Genomic DNA, 19,812 nt, shown 5'->3' with positions numbered 1-19,812 from the left:
CCGAGTCTGAGCTGTTTACGGTCCACCAGAACACCATCACTAGTGTACGACCGTACGAGGGTTTGGCCGGGCAGGTCGTGAAAGTGAGCACCTCTGGTGTAGATGGGAAGTTGGTAGTCTGGGACGTAAACCAAGTCACCCCCATTGGGGCGACTGGGCTCGCTGGAATGATGGCTGGAATGCACTTGAAGTAATGTAATAATGCGCATAGTGTAAACTAGCGGAATTGTGTACACGTTCTGTCTATATATTGAAATGATGATATTCTGCCTTCATGGTACATGCTTCCTTGACCAATTTCTTCTGCCTTTCGACCTTCCTGTGCACCAAAGTCCGCGTTGAGATATATGCATCCACGGTCCGAGAGACATTTCTATCTGACCTTTAGCAGAGACAGCTAGCCCGACTACTAAATAGTCTCGCCCACAGTAGCATCCACGGCATCATCCGCCGGCTGCTCATTGATGACTGCCCACACCGATGCTTTGAACTGTGGCACGAACGAAAAACCGAATTGTATCAATTTTCTTCCTGCCAACCAAAGGGTACATACGAGTGTCAACACCAACCCCATCTTCACCTCCAACGCTCGCAGTCGCCTCAACAACGTCTTGTCTGGAGCTTCGCTCAGCCGTCGTGTCTCCGCGACGAGCTTCCAAGTCCCCGGTGACATTGCCCGTACTCGATCAGCACAAACGCGACTGCGACGCGTCTGTGGCGCGTACTCACCTCTTTAATATTTTGCGAGAGCTTCGCGTATTGCCAAAGGACCTCAGCTTCGGTTTCGGATAGAGCGGGGTGCCCCTCGTACGGGTTCGTATCAGGCATTTCGCTGCTGGCTAGTTGAGTGGTCGTGGTCGGCGGAAGAGTTGTTCATGCACGGTGATCTCATCCAGGGGGGGCTGGCACCCCACGTCAAACTCGGCCACAACGCATATAGTCTCGCGTTATGTGATGCGTATTTTCTTTTTTGATTTATCTTATTTAAGAGGACAGGTACAGGTGCTGCTAGATCTTCTTGCAGATTGTTGGTTACCACCAGTAGCTCCATTATCGTTTTGTCCGGCTCAGGGTGGCAGACAGCTAACAAACACGAACGCATACTGAAATCTCTTGCAGATACAAGATATGGTCTAAAATCCCTACAAGACTGGCACCTCAGAAGTCCATATATGCATGTCCTTATTATCGCGCTGCCTGCGACCAGATCCAAGTAAGTCACTCCGATAATGTCTCCATCACCTTCGGGTTCCACTGCATACTCCACACACTTTGCACAGGATGAATGCGCACAAGCCAGAGCATTCCGTCGAATGCTTGCCTAAGTGTGGCGCCATTTTTTCTGCCAGCTGACTTTTGAACCGCACAGATAAACCGCAACAATCTTCCAAACCTAATACACGGACCACACTTCCCTGCGCTAGATTTTGACCACACAGGTCACCCTTCGGAATATCTACGAAGCTGCTTGGTTCGGATAATGGTTCAGCGTCACCGGCAGAACCGACTGTGCCCTCGCTCACCGCTGCACATGAGTATTGACGGGTACAACTTTCTTCTCTGCCTTTATTGTTGTTGTCCGATGGCTCCATGCTGTTGATTATCCGACGCTCGTATATCACCCGCATTTCCAATCCTCTCTTAACCGGCTATGATCAACTACCGCATGTAACCAGTTCATTCAATCTGTCAGTGGTACGCACGTCTCCCCTGGACTTCATTTATTTTTCTCCTGCCTCCCATGGAATAGCCTGATCATATTGCAATTTGACTTTTATGTTTCCCGTTCCAGACTCCATTCCGTTGGGGAGAAACATCAAGCAGAATGCTCCAGCGGCCATCCACTCCCATGTGCATCAGCCTGGGCGGCTGATGCACTCTCCATAGCGGCCAGGCCGCACCATCGATTGTGGACCTGCCGGTGATTAGCGGCTGCGGTCGCTCGTCATCTTCTGGCTAGCGGCAACGTGGCTGTCAATTATGAACTGTGTTCCCCAGTGGGCGTTGATCAAGTTCATTTCGAGTTAGAACAGAGAATGATCCGTGCCGTGCTGCGTGCGGTTCAATGTCGTAAGTGTGTCTTGGAATGCTCCTTGGGCACCTGCCTTATTTCGTCGTCTTCGTGCCCGAGGCTCTGTAGAGGGTAAGTTGCCGAAGGATTTGTTGACTCTCTGACAGTCTCTGCCTGTCCGATTCTGTGCGTGGGCCAGATGTGTGATATTTGGTATTATTGCAAATTGTTTTTGGGGCGAGGATATTGCAGCCGTTCTTTGGGCTACTGTGAAGCGGTTTTTTGCGCATAAGAGTCTCAGGTATTGGGGTTCCAATGGTGCGCGTTACGACATTGCGCTGAACTGACCTGAACTTTGACCATCAGAGATAGCGAACCTGGAGTCAATGTCACTAGATGATGACCATAGATGAAGATGAATGGCATGCGAGGGCGGCATGATGAACTGAATGTATATCCTGTCAGAACATCACTGATTTACTTCGTGATACTGTCATCAGCGGTCTCCGCTATCCAGTCTCACGCAGGTGTGCTATCATTGCTTCAGTCACCATTATTCTCTCATCCGCATGCGTTCTGAAAGCAAAAATGACATCCCTGGTGCTACGTTGTCCTTGACGCGAAGCTCGGAATGAACTGCCGAGACAAATCCGCATATTCCAGACCTCGTGCCCCGAAGCCGGCTGCCAACCACGGATAATTGTGGCAGCCATCTTGGCGGTCCGACCGTATGCAAAGTTCGCATCTATACGATCAGCCGAGGCCTTCTGCTAATGTTTCCCACTACCCTCGGGCAATCCCGACCTTGCATTGTATGGTGACACTTGAGTACCTCCGACTGGTCGACCCATCATTCGGGACACTACCTTCCGTTTAGCGACTTGTCACAGTTGGCTCCGCGAGCTGTTTGATATTTCTGCCTCTGCGTTGCTGTTGCTCGCCGACAACTAGATAGGCAAGTATGATGGGAACAAACCACATTGACGTCTTCGATTGCTCCCCAAGGGCAGGTGGAACGCACTCTGATAAGTTGCTGCGAATATCGTCTCATATACGTGCCAGAACCACCGCAATCTTGTAGCAACCTGACATTGCTGGCCGCGAACACGAGAATGCGCGCTCAAGCTGAGTCGAAGATATTAGGTTTGGTCCAAGAAGGTTTGTGCTCGTACTGCCATCGACATCTTATCGGCTTCCCCAGCTTGTGGGTACCCGTATGCACTGCTCTTGCCGGAAGGGGGAGATCATCTCGTGTGACGATGGGTGTCTTGTCCTGTCGAGAATAGGTTTAGCGGAGGCATTAGTCGCTGCGGTAGGTGACCATGGCCCGTCATGCGAAGCTCCGGGGCTGACGCTAAATCTGCACAGGATGCTGCATTCCCCGGAGAAATGAGTACGATGGTGCTCCATGATCGGACGGTCGAGGGCAGAATGAAATGAAGCGATACACATATGAAGAACGCGCTCAGCGGTAGCTGGATCGGCGGTTCTGGACTGGGGAGCGTGAGGTTATTGTGAGGCGAGTGAGACGTAAAGCGGAGGAGATCAGTTGATGAGAGGATCTGGGATGCGATCTGTGAGAGCGGCGAGAGCACGCGGGGGCCATGAGGATCTCAGACAGCGAAGAGGAGAACAATAAGAGCGTCGGCAACGCGTCCGGACGATGGCGACCGCGATAGAGACCTGCCCCTTTCCGCCAGCGCCTCTCTCGCTTAGCCGCGCAGCCACCGCTCTCTTCGCCAACCCTCGTCGCGCTGTCCCCTGTTGCTCTCAACAGACGGCAACCGTCGAGCACAAGTCCTCGATTAATCCGCATATATATTCCGACCCGCTTATTGTCACTGCACTGCACTCTTTCATCGCCCTTGTCATCTGACCGCGTTTCGCCCTCTCTCTCTCTCGCACACCGCACTTGCTCTGACAATTGTCTTTAGCCTGCCTCGCCGCTGGAACGAGGCTGCCATATCTAGTGTCCAGCGCCAGAGGCAGCGCCCACCCCGTACGCACGAGTGTGTCCTAAAAACAATTGGCATATGTCTCCGGTAGACAATAACCTTCCATCCCATGCTAAAAGCAAGGGCCATCTTGCCCTCTCGTCCCCGTCCTCCCGGATCGCTGTCCGGTCGTCCCCAGCCTTTGGGTTTCTTGACAAACGAGCGCCCCGACGGACAATGAACGGCTTCGCATTCGTCCCCCGCCCCTTCCCGCCCCCCGCCCTTACCGATGTTCCTCTTGAGTACATCATTGACCAGCTCCGTCGCCTCGCTCCCCACTATTGGAGCAAGCCTGAAACCTCGGATTGTACGATAGGTGCGCCATGTGTGCTGTCTGTTTCTCACCATGGTCTCAATTCTTGCAGTCGTTCCGTTGGACACAAAAGCAGCCGCCACGACGTCTGGGCTGTCCAGCGACATCACCTCGAGCTCTTACTCGCAGCCAAGCATCGCCAGCCTTGTCAGTCTTGAGCATCAGCACGACGATCCGGCCCTCCGCCCGGCTCCCCGTATGGTCATGCAGGTGCGTACAACGCCCACTCTGCATTAGCATTCGGGGGCTCACACAAGTCTACAGCTGCACATGGATTACCTGTGTGCACACTCCGCCCTTTTGCGCGGCTTGCTCAGCGGCGCCTCTCCTTTCGACTTGATCGACAGCCCACCTAGCTCGCCCCTCTCGCTCCCACAGTCGCGGTCCAGCCTGGTGTCCAACGACAGCCGCTCCCGCCGCTCGTCACTCTCCACACCTCTCTTCCCCTACTTGCTTCCATCTCCGCCGACACGTCCGATGATTTGCCTCCCAGTGCCAGACCCAGCCTCGTTCCGCCTGTTGGTGCACTACATCTACTTCGGCTCCACCTCCTTCATCGAGGATGCATTAGACGCCGGGACGCTAAGCTGGGAGGGCCTCGCGCGGAACGTCGAGTACCTCGGTCTCGGCTCCGAGATCAAGGTCTTCCTGGGACGCTGGTATGGGCGCTGGAGGTGCCGACGAAGTGCTCCTGGATATGACTCCGACAGCAATGACGAGCTTGATAACGACAATGTATATGACGACGACGATGACGACAATTTCGGCCAGGAGCTCGAGCTCCCACCGATGAACATGTCCACGGCGACATCTCCGACCGTGTTCGATCCCGATGAGGAATACTACAAGGCCGACGACGAGGATTTCACCAAGTCCCCAGACCCCCCGCGTGGACGTCAGCGTACGCCCCGCCGTCTGGGACATTCGTGCTCTGACCCCGGCCTGCACTCCTCACGTCACCAGGAGAAGATTCGTGTGCCGCGCGGTCGCAGTAGATAACACCTGAGTTCAAGGCCGCCATGACACCATGACACTTTCCTGTTCAAGATTCTGGTCTTAGCGTCACGAACTTACAGATTGGAATATTCGTCTTCGTCCCGCATTCGCCTTCGATTTCATTGATGCGCCCTGGCACCTAATCTTATTTTAATAAGTTGTATCCGCAGGACACGCCGACCTCCTTCGTGAGTGACTTGTAGCTGCGCCGTGGAAGCCAGCGCTCATGTTTTTCAATCAGGACCTTCCTTCTTGTGCTGTAATCGCTTTGTACACCTTCGAACCTTGCACTCAACGACCAACTAGACCCTCATTTAACACCACGGCCCTCCGCCTATCCTTTCCTTCCAGCCCTCCCTACCTAATGTTACCCTTACTGTTACGCATTGGGCAGCCGGGGTCTATCCCGGTGCTCAACGCGCCCGTGTAATGCAGGGTTCCGGCCCGGCCCGTTCAGGACATGTACAATTACGCGCACGGTGTTAATGAGCTGTGCGTGTACAGTAGTATATAGCCTCGTACGTAAGTATGTTGTGGATGTATTGCAGCAGAGCAGCCGAAGAAGTCCAGCAGGTCCGCCTCTGTGGCCTGTCGCTCGTTTAACAAGAAACAATTGTACTATTATTGTGGTATGGCTGTGTCTTGCGTCGCTGTCCGTGTCTCGTCGTCGAAACCCGCGTTCCTGTGTATTTGCTCGAGGTTCCTCATCACCCGACGATATCGAGAGGCTCACGATCGCCCTCGACTCTTCGTCGATCACAACTCGGCAAGCGGAACTCAATCGAACGCGCTAGTCTCGGATATTGAGTAGCGGCAGCCTGGTATTTAATGCGTCCTCCCTAGACCTATCGGATACGTGTTGCACTCCAACCGCCAAGTACACTGGAGTTTGCAGATCGAGTGCAGCCCGAGCACGAGGCTATTTATCGCGCGCACATGAGTGCAATGAAGTGAGATTATTTATTACCTCACTATGATTTTTTATGAACCAAGCAGCATCCCTGTAGCACACCTGCCAATATAGAATCTGGAGTTTACGGCGTACTCGCAGCGCATCATTGAGAATCCGCCAGAGATCAGAACCATGGGTCGAGATTGGTGTGTGGCCTCCGAACTAGTGCCCGCTTCGTGTTACCGGCGTGCAACCAGATGTCATACATTATTGCTAGCACATCAAAGCACCCAGCGGCCAGGGCGAAGGGAATTCTCATCAGAATGGTATGCACGCTGTGCGGATGATTGAATCCGTTATTGGTTAGAGGGCAGGAGGCCGATCGCGACCGGCACACTGAGATGATGGTCCACATCCGAGGGCAAGCACTGCCTGCGGAAGTCACCACTCAGAATATAGACAAGATGTCTGAAGAACTCGCGACCCGCCAAACAAATCCAGTCAAGCGCACCTTCTGCAAAATCGGGGGTCCCATCTGCGCTCGATGGGCACAAGAGCTACGACGAGGCCCGGAACGTCGGTCTGTTTGGGATCGCCAAACATGTGCCATTACTCCGACAGATTGGGGTGGGGCCTAGAAACGAACGGAGCCTGAAGAAATGGCCGGAGTGAGCATTCGTTCGATGCCGCTCAATTGTCACGAAGGCCTGCATTTACACGTTCCGAGCTCCTTGGCTCTATACGTTTCCATCGCACCTTCCGGTACATGAATGGCTTCATCGTTCTTGTCAACGCTTCTGACGTCGTCCTTGACGACGTGCGCACCGTACCGCTCCGCAGCCCGCGGGACGGGGGATAAGCATTTTGCTGATAAGACCCCGCAGATCAGCATCTATGCGAGGCTGGAATGGTCATCTGATATCGCAACGCATCATCTCGTCGTGAAGCGTGCCCAATGTCCGCATCTTCACTTTCAAGAGGTTGCCATGGAAGTAGCAAATGAGCGGCGATGGAGGGAAGCTCAGACAAGTATTTCACCAGTCTCGGGGTAACTAATTGACAGAGTATCGCCGCTGCTGCCCGCTCTCTGAAAGGGCGTGCTCTAAGAATCAAGATGCGTCTGGCACTGGTGGTAGACTATCACTTCCGGCGCCAGTGTTCGACCACTCATAGTCATAGCTGGTGAATGTCGCAGCGCTAAAGCCACCAAGCAACAGATGTCCGTCTGCACCCGGGAAGATGTTTCCAGGGTTGACGTCGCGGCGACCGATATCGCGCAAATGAGGGAGTTCTAGCACGAGGACAATGCTAAGAAGTGAAACCGTGCATCTTCGTACTTGACTGGTCCGCGCTTTTCAAGGAAGGAGACAGCCAATTTGAAGGGAAAAGGACAGCACAAACTCCGGAAGATGGTAGAAGTTGTGAGAGTCGTTAAACATTGGCAGACGAAGTGATACCATGACAGCTCGGTGAGCCATCGTCGTTCCGCGCTGCGTGTCGGTTGAAAACGTGCTTCGTGGCTAGAGCTATCCTTCCAGGACCTGTCACAAGAATCATTGGGCAGTGTAAGCGTTTGCGTAATAACTTACGACCATTATCTATACCCACGCGCTCAAATTCCTTGAAACGCTCTTCAAACTTTCATTGCAGGTTGAGGGTCCTTGAACGCACTGTAAGTCGTGATACGGTCGGAGTGCGTACGAGAAGGACCAGCCAATGCCCATTCACACCAGTTCCTAGCAGGAGGAGGATGAGCAGCGACAGCACCTAATTCATAGAGACACACATCGTCTAGTTTGAGTGGACCAGGACGGTATTGCCTTTCACGTTCCCGTATGGCAAAGCCCTGACAAGGATGCTATCAGAATGCAGCTGCAAAATATTAGAAGGCGAGCTTTATCACATTGGCTACATATTTGTGTGAGTCTAATATGCGGATATCTCTCGAATGGACTTGTACTGACACTTAGGCTGCTGTGCGACATGACAACGGCTCGCTTGCTGATAACACGAAGGGCTGGTTATGCTGTAAGAGTAATTACAGTATGCAGAGGGTACGATTATGCTTACAGAGAAAGGATGTTATAGCATTGTGCATAAAGGTTCTTGTTTTTTTCGGCCGGTAATCACTGCAGAAGTTCGAGTTTATGACCTGCTTGCTAAGCTTGCGCCGCCGCACGGACTCCTAAAGCACTTCCTATTGTGGTCGCCCACAATATTAATGAGGTAATCACAAAATGCCTTGAGAAACATGCTCGCAGCTGAACGAGGTATCTAGTCCGCTCTGACAACAAGTATTGCTGAGCGGTCGGTAATGAAGATGGGCAGGACAGCAACGGATCACTCTGCAGATCTATAGATGTTACATTGCTCAGGCTCTTCAGCAATGTTGCCAGCCACCTCGAAGTCGACTTGGAAAGCAGGTTCACAATTTGTGACTATACAATAATAGACATATATTCATCGTACTGCCAGTGGGTATGTGTGCATAAGTGGAGTGAAAGAGGGTTATAGGCGACGAGGTAGCAAGGAGTGTGTTGTATGCGACTAGAAATCCATGACGAGGCATTAGGTAAGGGGAGTTAAGTAACAAGTATACAGAGATGAGAGGCTGAACAAGGATAAAGGGATCAGCACCCAGCGTGGAAGTGAACAAGAAAACTCACCAGAACGAGATATGCACCAGGAACACCTCCCATTACCTTCAGTCTAATATTCAGTGACTGCCCATAGAGAACAAAGATTACTCGGTAGCCTGCGACGAGAAATTGCTGCTGTACCCCACGCTACGGGAGCCAGATCTTGATCGTCTGGTCGACACTACCAGACGCAACGACATTGACAAATTTGTCTGTGTCAGCCGCTTGAGCGTCTCCGTTGACGCTATTCGTCGTCGCAGCACCATGTGCGGAGCCTTGCGAGCCAGACTGCCGTCCCCATGCAAGACATGTCACGAAGTGACCGTGAGCCTGCAGAGTCTTCATGCAGCGACCCGTTGTGAGCTCCCATACGCGTATGGTGTAATCGTCTGACGCGGAGAGGAGAAATTTGCCTGTTGGATGGAAGACGAGTGCCCGCACCCAATTATCGTGTCCAGCCTGAGTACCGCTAGTTTAATATCCATAGTGTAACATCATGTATTTTCGACGAACCAGGCTTCGGATCATCTGTCCGCTTTGTACGTCCCATATCTTGATGGTCTTGTCTCGGGAACCAGTGGCGATATATGCCCCGGGACGTTTGACTCGGTCTGTATTCTATTTCAACCAAGCTTGGCCATAATTCCTGTCGGATGTCTGAGTGTTGCTTACCGGTAGACCGCCCAATTCGCGTATAGCAGCGTATGCGGAGACGGGCGCGAAGGCGATCACTTCGACTGTATGATCATGGCCGCGAAGCTCCATTTTAGTTTCGCCTGATAATGGATCACTGATTCGGGCCGTCTAAACAAACATCAACTTGAAGCTGAGAAATAGGGTCATGAATTTCACCTGATCATTCGAGCAACTAGCAATTAGCCGTCCGTCAAAAGACGGTTCGACGCAGCGGACCCAGTCCGCATGTCCCAAAATTGTTCGGACGAGATGCCTACATCACGAATCGTCAGGCAATGGGAACCTGAAGTAGCTCGTCACGAACGTAGACGCAATATCGAATATTCTGATCGTCCGATCGCGACTTGCGCTAACAATTTGCTGGTCTCCAGGCATAAAACGGACAGAGGATACAGTATGTTCGTGTCCGGGAAAAGTCTTTGTATTCCGCCATTCGTTCTGCGTATCCCAAATCTTAATGAACAAATCGGAAGAACATGTCACTACATTGGATTCGATGTAAAAACCGGATCGCTCGTCAGGTCTCGCATATGATGAGACAGGTTTAGCCGTAACTTACCTAGCAAGTTACCCTTACTATCGAAGTCAACATCATTGACAGCCCTCGTATGACCTTTGAGGGTGCGTTCAAATTCACCAGTCTCCCAGTCCCAGATTTTCACAGTCGCATCCTCGCTGGCGGATGCAATCAGATTGAATGTCGGGTGGAAGGCTACCCTCAAAACCTGTCCGCGATGCCCAGTCAAGACGTATGCTGCGGGCGCTCTTGGTACCCAGTCTGTCTGCATCTGCGCTCGTTTTGCTGGGGAAAGAGAGAGTTCTTCTTGCAACGCAGCGTTTCGGTTTTCCAAGTCCATTATCTTATAACCACAGCCGTTATCTTAGCAGTTACTGATAGCAAACACAAAGCGCACCTTCTTCTGCAAGCGTATCACACTCGTCCACTTCTTCTCCAGTAGCCCCGCATACTTGGCCTTTGGGTCAGGGTTATAGTCAATATCGGCGTCGGATTTGAGAGCATTGAAGGCATCTGTAAAGTTATTCGAATGCAAGTACTCCAGGATAGCTTTATGGCTGCATGAATAAATTGAGCAATAGTCTCCATTGCTCTGGAGGATCTTGCGGCCTACAGTTCTTCCTTCTGCCGCACAGAGAGCAGCGACATGATGATCCCACCCGTGAAATCGCACTAGTTGAACAATTCTGCAGTAGCCTTCGGCGTCGCAGGCCAGATGCGACCAAATTTGAATCTTGAAGCTTGGAGATGTTGGCAATGGTCTCAGCCGCGTCCGCGAGGTTCAGAGCTCACGTGTTTGCAATCCGCCACAACAGTGTCGAGTTAAGTTGGTGTTCAACCTAAACCTACTCGTTCAATTGTCCTATTTAAGGCATACAGTTGTGGTAAAAACCTGAGCTAAGATACAAGAAAAGCCTTCTAGAAACAACAAAGCATATGTAGAACATTGCAGCATAGTACACAAACAAATCAGTACAACGACAAAAAGCAGTGGCATCGTTCATAAATCCACATCGTTCCAGATCACCATCCCTGTGATTCTTCCGCCAGCTATTCAGTAGTCGTCGTCGTCGTACTCGTCGTCCCAGCCACCGGGATCCATCAGCGCCTGCCCGCTTTTCGAGAGTGTTGCAACCGGTGGAGCTTGCACTAGCATGTCATTTGGATCAACCTCCTCGTCACTACCACCATAGGTATCATCTTGGGCACTCTGAGCGGCACCAACTACGCTTACGGACGCAGCGAGCGTAGATGACCATCTAAGTTCGCGTTGATCATCTATATTTGGCCCGCGTGCCATTGAAAACCACATCTGGCCGAGCAACCTGCAGCGGTGCGTTAAGTTAAAAATCATTCAGGCAGAAGGTCGCCGCACCTGCTTTCGTTACCAGCACACCATCCCTTCTCTATTATGCCACCGGTTTCCTGTACACCGAGAACTTGGGCATTGGCGCGCAAAGAATCATGCAGAGACGAGGTCATTTTGAGCGCGAAAAATAATTCACGAACGTCCACTACGTATATGGATTTTGTAGGCGGGGGTGGCGAGCGTGGCCGATGATATCGTCGTTCGCTCGTGCTCCTACGCGGTGACCGCGATCGCGCAGAACGTCGCAATGGATCATAGTCTCTATCACGCTGGTCGCGCGAATCATGCTCCGAGGAATGTGCCCTCTTCTCATAGAGCAGCTCGGCAACCCCGTGCCCCCACATGGAAGTGTTTATCCCAAGTGCTTGCAGCAACTTCAGTGTCCGATTCGTGTCGTGAACGAGGAGCACAGTAGGCTCAAATGTACCACTTCGTGGAATGGCAAACAGCTTCTCCAAGTAAGCCTTTAGGGATGACCTCTCAACTGTCTCACTTGTCCCATACTTGAAATTCTGATTGAATGATTACTACAAAAGCTGCTGTACGTAGGAGTATGAACTTACAAGGCATTTGAGTCCTGGGTTGTTGAATAAACGATTCTCACTGATGATGAAATGACGTGTCATCGACACCTCAAACTCACGCGACTGTGATGGATGAAGAAATTCAGACCATCCAAGGTCCAGGATTTTGGGGTCATTCTCGCGCTCCGTCAGTGGACGATCATCAGCCGCCCATGTATTATACGTAACGGAAAGAATACGGGTATTGCGAACCCAGAAGCAATGTGAGAGATTTAGCTCCTCGAGGTCGTCTATGGAGAATTCTTCGCGAAAGAGAGCACACAGTAATCTTGGTGAAACTAAGTAAAAAGTCTTCCAGAATGTTTCTGGCTCTACGTACCGTTGATGTTCAAATGACGCTCTAATCTCGCCCTGTTTTGAAGGCGCGTCTCCGGAGACGGTGAACTTAGTATTCATTTTTGACCGATCTCTCGGCTGGTCTGACTTGTTCTTCTTGTTGGATACCCAATTCTTCAGTTTTTGTTTCAGTGCTGCTACATTAGCAAAATTTATTGGGGACAGCGATAAGTATTCTTCAGCTCGTTGAGCCCTACATCTCGGAAGTCGTTGCCTATGTTTGACATAGCGAATAGATGGTATGAGAATGTACGATGAGCCGTTGGGACGAATGCCTGAGCATCTCGTTAGCGTCCAGAGAATCACAACTCATGCCTCAAATGCTACCTAGTACAAATTTGATGCCTTCCTGGTTTGAGTACGATCGGGAAGGCTGGTTGAGACCTTCTGGAATGTCTCTGCACAAGGAATGGTCGGTCGAGGGTTCACGGATATATATTCCTCGGAAGCTTCATTAGTGGCGCACCTGAAGGATGCTTGAAACCCCCCCAATTGGTACAAATTCGACCCGCTCATTCAGCTGGTACCGCGTTCGTCCAGTCGAGATATCGAGAACGAGTGCAGATACTGACAGTGGAAGACTAGTCTCGTTACCAGACCTCGATCGGAGGAATGAATCACGTGTAGTTACCGAATTTGGTGGGCGGAGAGCCAAAAATTCATACTCGCGGAATAGGACAGAGCAAAGCAGGTCTTATTATTGGCAATGTTAGTCGGATGCTCCCGACCCCTGGTCGGCCAATGGGACTCGTCGTGATTTAGGACCGTAGTGAGGGCCCAACAGGCGCGTTGCTTTATTACAATTAGGACCCAGATTCATCGTATACCTTCAAGAACGAGGAACTAATTGAAGACAAAGATATGAAGGCTGTTGAGGCGGACTATCCTGACGAGCGGCCAATCTACGAGTTGCTTCTCGCGTATTTTGGAGCGGTATGCCCGTCAGGAGAAAGCCATGGTGAGTGCCGTGAAGAAAATGAAGCCTGTGTGGACATGGTGGGAAGACAGCTGGCACTGGGTCAAGAAGAACGAATGGGCTTTCGACGATGACGCTCCTGTGACTGAAGGTGTCATCAGCTGTTGGCTAGAGCCAGAAGACGAAATTGTTTCCAGTGAAACAGAAGATATCCCCATGTCCGAGTAGCCACCAATATGTCTATTCATTGTAAGCTAGTTCATTGGTCAATGTCATTTTAAGCATGTATCATTATAACCACCTACCAAGGTGTTTTTATTGTCAATAATCAAACTGGTCATGTGCAATGTGACCTCTCGATGGATGATTATGCATAGCGCGTGTGCTGCGTCCTGGAATGCGTGGCAGAGAGCAAACAGAAGACAAAATACATTATGAAGGCAATCGAGAATATCTAATAATCTCTTCAAACGGAGGGAAACCGACTACACCGCGCTGCGACACATGCATATGTTAGTACGGGAGATTGCAGGACAAATACATGTGAACAATCGTTACTATCCATGTCCATTGCTAACCGTCCCGTTTGTATATTGCGAATCTGGAGAAGGACTGTAAAGCATACTAGCGACAAGAAAACAAAACGTGTTCCGCGTGACGGTTCGTTAGGATAACGTTAGGCTAGAAAAGCAGGAAAGAGAGAGCATCGCTCCTAGACGACGATAATACAAGCAATAGAAACAATAGAAAGTAGGGGGAGCATAGATGATAAAACATACACCAGCATTCAGCCACGCAATAGATTGGGTTCTACACACAGGATGATCGATAGATCTTCATTATCCGAAAGTATAAGGGGCGATTAGAACCCAGGCATGCCGCCTAAGCTCATGAAGTTTTGCGTTCCAGCGATAGACATGGGTCCTGGGCTCGGATGGCGCATCACGCTCTGCATAGCGTGCGGGTTCGCGTACGGGGTACCCATGCCTCCCATGTTCATTTGCATTTGCATCAACGGATTCATTCCCATCATGTTCATGTTCATCTGCTGCATGCCCATGTGTTGAGCAGCGTATGCAAGCGCGGTAGGATTGGACATCGCGAATGGATGCTGTCCGGACGACCCAGCAAGGGAGATTTGTGATTGGCCAGGCGACATCATGGGTGATTGAGTAGGTGAAGAGGGGCCTTGCTGGAGACCTTGTACTTGTACCTGCGCTTGGACAGCTTGTACTTTTTGCATAGCTTGTAGCTGAGGAGCGATGATTGGGTCAGAACATTTCATGCAATCTTATGGGATACACACCTCGTAGAAAGCGAAATCTTGCAAGAGCGAGGTTCGCGCGGGATGAGTATGGAAGATACGCAGCATCTCCTGTCCAGCATCCGGAAGCAATTCCTGAGTGTCACGAGAGTTGGTGACTGGTTTGCGTTCTTGCGTATTGCTGACGACAGATCCTCACATTAGCTCAGAGTTTCTAAAGGCAAGACGTCGACATACTTCAGCCTGATGTGCCTCAAGTTGGCGTTGGGGATGTCGCGAACAAAGATCCATCGAACCTTGAATACCCCTTTCCACTTGTCCGATGCCCACACTGTACTGCTGCGCGTGTAGTCGACCTATACGCGAGGATCAGCATAAACACACGCTGGATTACACGGAACGAACCGGTGTTAACATTTCAGCCATCCCGCAGAAATGACCACTAGCGACACGCGCCAAAAATCAATGAAGGAACGCTTGGATGTGTATTTGCAAGTACTGACCTAGCATTGACACTGAAAAATAGGTAAATTGGCCCGCGGCCAGCGGTCTCCTTGAAAGCTTTATCAAGGCGTTTGTTTCCGGGATCGGTAGAGCTCCAGATCTCGTACTTCAATGACTTATGGACATCATCTTCAGTGTAAGACTTGATGACAAAATACCGCGCCTTCAACAGAATGCTTAGCCGAAAAGATATAATAACAGTAATGTCGGCTTACAAAGAGTGGTCTGGTGTCGAAGTCTACAGGGTTGTAGCCCTTAGTCGCGATGAGTGTGGGGACATCAATAGGAGAATTAACGACGCCATCCAAGGATCCACCTTGAGACTGCGCCCTATTGTGTGATTGAGAGCCCATATTGCCGGAAGCAACGCCCATCCTCGGTGCTTGAGCTTGGCTTTGATTGAGATACTGAGCAGGAATCGGAGGAACACTAGGAATATCTGGGCCATTTCCGTTCTTGCTCTGGTAGAGATGATGGAGACTCGGGTTGGACGTTCTTCCGCCAAGGATGCGCTCCTTCTGGTCCCATGTTGATGTACCGGAAGCGGTGAATGCACGCTCGCGGCCGGGTTGTTGCTGCTGTTCTTCACGATCCACGCCGCGCGATTGGGTAGTCTGGGAAACTGGTGACATGGGATGACCAATGGGAGGCACGTACGCGGATGCGCTTTGCACCGAGCTCTGTCCGTTGTTACGCGCATCCAAGTCGGTCACGAGTTGAAGCTTCCGAGAAGAACCCCCGCTCCCACCAGATCCGCTACGCAAGCCGGGTGCTTGCATAGGAGGGGGATGATTGGGATTGAAGCGAGGAGGATGGGCGGATTGCCCTTGTTGATAATTTCCAGCACCATATTGCTGGTTAATCTCGAGGGCAGATAGGGCACGCGACACATCATCGATGCCGACACTGTTACCATTACCTCCAAACTGCGAGCCCCCATTTCCACTAATCTGGTTGCGCCAGTCAGTGCCCGAAGCTCCCCAGGGAGATGATCTGCCCATTGGACTAGTGGGATATTGACCCTGACTCTGGCCAGCGCCAGAAAAATATGAATCTTCCTCTGCATGAGTACTGTCGTTATCGTATTCTTCTTCTGCGTTAGTAGGACTGGGACTTTGAGCACCCGAGTACGGGTTGCCTCTGGCAGCCTGGCCTTTGGCGGGACCTGCTTGGATCGTACCAGCACGTTTAAGGCCGGAGTTCATTTGGCGCACACCGGCCGCAGCTGTTGGATAGTTAAGACTTTGATGTCTGCGCACACCTGAAGATCCCCCGGGAGGCGGTGATGGTCCACCAGAGAGCCCTCCAAAATGCGGAGAAAGAGGAGAAGCCGCGGAGGAGGAGGAATCTACGACATGTCCATGGTCTGAAACAGTCACACCGCGCTATTGTTGATGTCGTTCAGTATTTGATTGGAAGATTAGCTAAATGGACAGACCTCCTCTTCGTCTCGGAGATCTCGCATCTCTCTTTCCCATTCTTCTTCTTCACCATCATGTCCGGCAATCGCTGACAAACTGTTCAGAGTTCGTGGTGTATGGGAACCTGGCTGTCGTCGCTGGCCACCGACTATTGATTGTTCATGAAAGAAAAGTCAGCTTGACTGCGGGTCAGTCAGGTAGCAACAGCGCCTCACCCCGATGGTATCGCGTCGGGAGGGAGGCCTGTCTATGTAGGGACGATTTTTCGCCAACAGCACCGATGCCTCCGACCCAATCCTCGTCGACGCGTTCATCTTCGGCCCATATCTGTTCCGTTTGCGGGTCTTCCAATTCAGATATACCGATTTTCGAAGTCGGCCGAGCAGAGCGAGATGAGGCAGAGATTGTATGGTGGCGACGAACTCCGCCACCAGAGCTAGCAGCCGACGCTGGAGCTGGAGGAGGTGAGATTGGGTTTCCAGGGTGAGTCGACATGGTTCTGAACAGGCAGGAGGCGGCGTGGAGAAGGAAGAGAAGAACAAGATCAGAGCAGGCAGTGGAAACACCGCGTCGCCGTATTCCAAAACGGGACTGGTCTCCACCTCGTGGGTCTCCCGGAGACCTACCATTCTGGCAATCCACAACCTGCGCACTGGCAGAGCAGGCTGAGGATTTCCTTTCACATTGCCACTATCTGCCAAAGGCCGCAGCTGTTAGGGTTATAAGGGAAGAAGTGAGTGCAGTTTTCACATGGCCGTTGAGAAATGCTAACCAGCGATAAATTCTGTTACGAGCAAGCAGTATATCTCCCCTGCGACAATCCTATGGTATAATGTCAATTTCTGCGATCTCCAAGGGAGAATTTCTGCAGCTCTTCCAGCGATGTATGCCCCCCGATGGCTGGCGAAGGCCCCTGGGTAGTATATCTTGCTTTTTGTTGCTGCGTCCTACACTGACTGTTCCTGCAGCCGTAGCGAACTCCGGTGGACCAGACTCCACGTGTCTGCTGTTTCTGCTAGCATCTTTATTCAAAGGAAGGGACATATCCTCGCGCCTGCCCATTCAGCTGGTGTCAGTTCATGTCAATCATGCCTTACAAGCATCCTCTGATGACATGGCCGTGGCCGCTGCACGTACAGCGTCTAAACTAAATATTCCGCACATTAACACTGATATACGCTGGGGCAAATACCCGTACCCTGACCGCCCAACTAAAGGGCAGCCCATGGAGAAAGTTGCTCGCGATGCACGATATCATGCCCTATTCTATCAACTGGTTAGATCAGGAGCGAAGATGGTCGCCTTCGGACATCACGCTGACGATCAAGTCGAAACTGCCATTATGCGTTTGTCAATGGGTAGCAGCGATCTTGGCGTCAGCGGCATGCGTCCTGTGCGCAGATGGGGAATGGGCGAATCCCGGCCATTCGGGGATAACAAAGCCCTAGGTACATTTGGCCCCCTGGGGATGTCCAGATGGATTGTGCGACCTCTTTTGACTGTTTCCAAGGTATGAAACTGATTTTAAAAGTGGAAGTCAACATAGGTTCAATTGGATCACTAGGACAGGATCCTTGCCACCTGTGAAAAGCATGAATTAGAATATGTCAACGATCCGACAAACTTCCAACCATCTCTTACAACGCGTAATGCCATTCGTGACTATATTGCCCGCGAGGATAAACGTCTACAAGGTGAGGAGGTGAGCTGTTACTGATTGTGTCTTATTCTGAGGCGCATCTAAAACGGAAGATAGCCAGTTGAAGAAGAGCCTAAATTGCCTGAGCCAGTCAAAACGGCCATTCAACAACTTCGCAGCGTGGTCGAAGTCGAGGGAGATCGTGATCTCCAAATTGCTGTTCAGCGTGTGCGAGAACGCGTGGAGGTTGTAGAAAGCCAAGGTGAGTCACTAACATGGTATAAATTTCAAAATCCAACCATGCCCAAAGTGACGAACGCGCTTGCATACTGCTGCATCTCTTCCCCTCCCTCCACAATCATTCTTCATTCACGCTGGCTGTCGCACATTGCGCAGCGCGATTTATGTATAGCGATGGTTCGCCGAATTCTGCGCTACGTCTCACCTCGGCTGTGGGGTAGCGTGCAAGCAGAAGCGAAAGGGCATCGAAAGAGTCTTTTACACATTGTGGGAGACATCTGGGGCTCTCTTCGCACACCTGAAACACGACGGACGTTCTCTGCAGGGTCTAATGTCCTATGGGTCCCTGGGGTTGTCAACGCTGCGGGGGACTTCAAGAGGAAACATACCTTGAACCATGGGGAATCTTTTGCGTGGTATATCCAGCGAGCCACGCCCCTCTCCAGGGAAAAATTACAGCACATTGGGAAGGAGGACACCCTAGTGCGAGACATCAGCGATCTGTTAGTAAGACGGCCCCAAAAGGCTGGCCCGGCAGTCATACTCTATGACGCCAGGTTCATACTGCGCTTCGATGTAGCGAAGATGCCCTTGGACGTACTTACGTGTCTAACATCCTCAGAACACTCAGCGGACTCAAGGGTCATCATCCAACCCGCCACATCATGGTACTGTCCACAAGTTATCATGCGGCAAAAGGGAGTGCCGGATGAAGTGCTAGCAGATTACCGATGGGACACACTGAAATGGCAAAGACCCATTGAGGAGAATGCGAGAGATGATTCATCGTGGGTAGAGATAGAGTTCATCCGTACATTAGGCGCAATATAATCAACTAATTCACTCAAACCGAATCGCTAGAGCAACGTCAGTTTGACACGATTAAGACCTATCTAGTCTAATAGTTATGTCATCCACTCTCAGAGGGACGTACATAACGGTCGTGGAGTAAAGTCAATAAGCCGTAAGAGCTAGATGGAACCGATGATTCAAAACTTGATGCTATAACTTTGCATCTACAAAGACATTCGATGACAACATTGTTAACGACTAACGAAAGTACTTACCGTGATCTCCCCTCCACGATAGCTACCTCGTTTCTTTTTGTTTTTCTCTTTTCGGAAGCCCGCACCGCGAGTAATAATGAGATCGCGAGCAGCGCGTTCGCCATAATCATTTGGACCAGCACCCTGGAAACCACGCGATGGATGCGAATAAATGTTCAGTGGCTGCGCATCATACGTAAAACTACCATTGCATACCCTCGCTTCAAATGCATTGTCTTTCAGCCGCTCATCTACAAGTACTGCGTCTGCCTTTACGCGCTGGAACGGCGTGTTGCTCTTCCGCGACTTGCCCTTCCCGTTCCCATTCTTCCCGTTGTCTGCGATCGTACCACTGCGCGACACCTCCTGCCCTACCTGCTGATCACGACCTTTGGAAGTCGTAGCACTTGTGACGGCGGTACCGCTCTCCGAGAT

General features: G+C 51.2%; 6 protein-coding genes across 6 annotated transcripts; 2 read left to right on the top strand and 4 right to left on the bottom strand.

The window, feature by feature from the left end:
- Window positions 1-409: 409 nt before the first annotated feature.
- Window positions 410-828, bottom strand: FIBRA_06609 (uncharacterized protein; the record flags this gene model as incomplete). The annotated part of the gene is made up of 3 exons (XM_012328323.1): window positions 410-490; window positions 554-652; window positions 730-828. 3 exons carry the CDS (start codon window positions 826-828, stop codon window positions 410-412), a joined length of 279 nt encoding a protein of 92 aa, XP_012183713.1.
- Window positions 829-4,044: 3,216 nt separating this feature from the next.
- FIBRA_06608 (uncharacterized protein) lies at window positions 4,045-5,317 on the top strand (the record flags this gene model as incomplete). Its single annotated transcript, XM_012328322.1, has 3 exons — window positions 4,045-4,312; window positions 4,371-4,528; window positions 4,583-5,317. 3 exons carry the CDS (start codon window positions 4,045-4,047, stop codon window positions 5,315-5,317), a joined length of 1,161 nt encoding a protein of 386 aa, XP_012183712.1.
- Window positions 5,318-8,992: 3,675 nt separating this feature from the next.
- On the bottom strand, window positions 8,993-10,706 carry FIBRA_06607 (uncharacterized protein; the record flags this gene model as incomplete). The annotated part of the gene is made up of 8 exons (XM_012328321.1): window positions 8,993-9,304; window positions 9,359-9,463; window positions 9,518-9,649; window positions 9,698-9,794; window positions 9,846-10,023; window positions 10,101-10,401; window positions 10,456-10,615; window positions 10,672-10,706. 8 exons carry the CDS (start codon window positions 10,704-10,706, stop codon window positions 8,993-8,995), a joined length of 1,320 nt encoding a protein of 439 aa, XP_012183711.1.
- Window positions 10,707-11,112: 406 nt separating this feature from the next.
- On the bottom strand, window positions 11,113-12,407 carry FIBRA_06606 (uncharacterized protein; the record flags this gene model as incomplete). The annotated part of the gene is made up of 4 exons (XM_012328320.1): window positions 11,113-11,383; window positions 11,434-11,939; window positions 11,991-12,279; window positions 12,331-12,407. 4 exons carry the CDS (start codon window positions 12,405-12,407, stop codon window positions 11,113-11,115), a joined length of 1,143 nt encoding a protein of 380 aa, XP_012183710.1.
- Window positions 12,408-14,125: 1,718 nt separating this feature from the next.
- FIBRA_06605 (uncharacterized protein) lies at window positions 14,126-16,947 on the bottom strand (the record flags this gene model as incomplete). Its single annotated transcript, XM_012328319.1, has 8 exons — window positions 14,126-14,515; window positions 14,570-14,708; window positions 14,765-14,883; window positions 14,933-14,969; window positions 15,031-15,194; window positions 15,247-16,416; window positions 16,470-16,600; window positions 16,668-16,947. 8 exons carry the CDS (start codon window positions 16,945-16,947, stop codon window positions 14,126-14,128), a joined length of 2,430 nt encoding a protein of 809 aa, XP_012183709.1.
- Window positions 16,948-17,566: 619 nt separating this feature from the next.
- Window positions 17,567-19,162, top strand: FIBRA_06604 (uncharacterized protein; the record flags this gene model as incomplete). Its single annotated transcript, XM_012328318.1, has 4 exons — window positions 17,567-17,962; window positions 18,017-18,154; window positions 18,209-18,353; window positions 18,402-19,162. 4 exons carry the CDS (start codon window positions 17,567-17,569, stop codon window positions 19,160-19,162), a joined length of 1,440 nt encoding a protein of 479 aa, XP_012183708.1.
- Window positions 19,163-19,812: the final 650 nt, after the last annotated feature.

This window comes from Fibroporia radiculosa (assembly GCF_000313525.1).
Source record: "Fibroporia radiculosa TFFH 294 genomic supercontigs, scaffold8081, whole genome shotgun sequence".
Lineage (NCBI taxonomy): Eukaryota > Fungi > Basidiomycota > Agaricomycetes > Polyporales > Fibroporiaceae > Fibroporia > Fibroporia radiculosa.
This window is presented reverse-complemented; position numbering and strand designations above follow the sequence as displayed.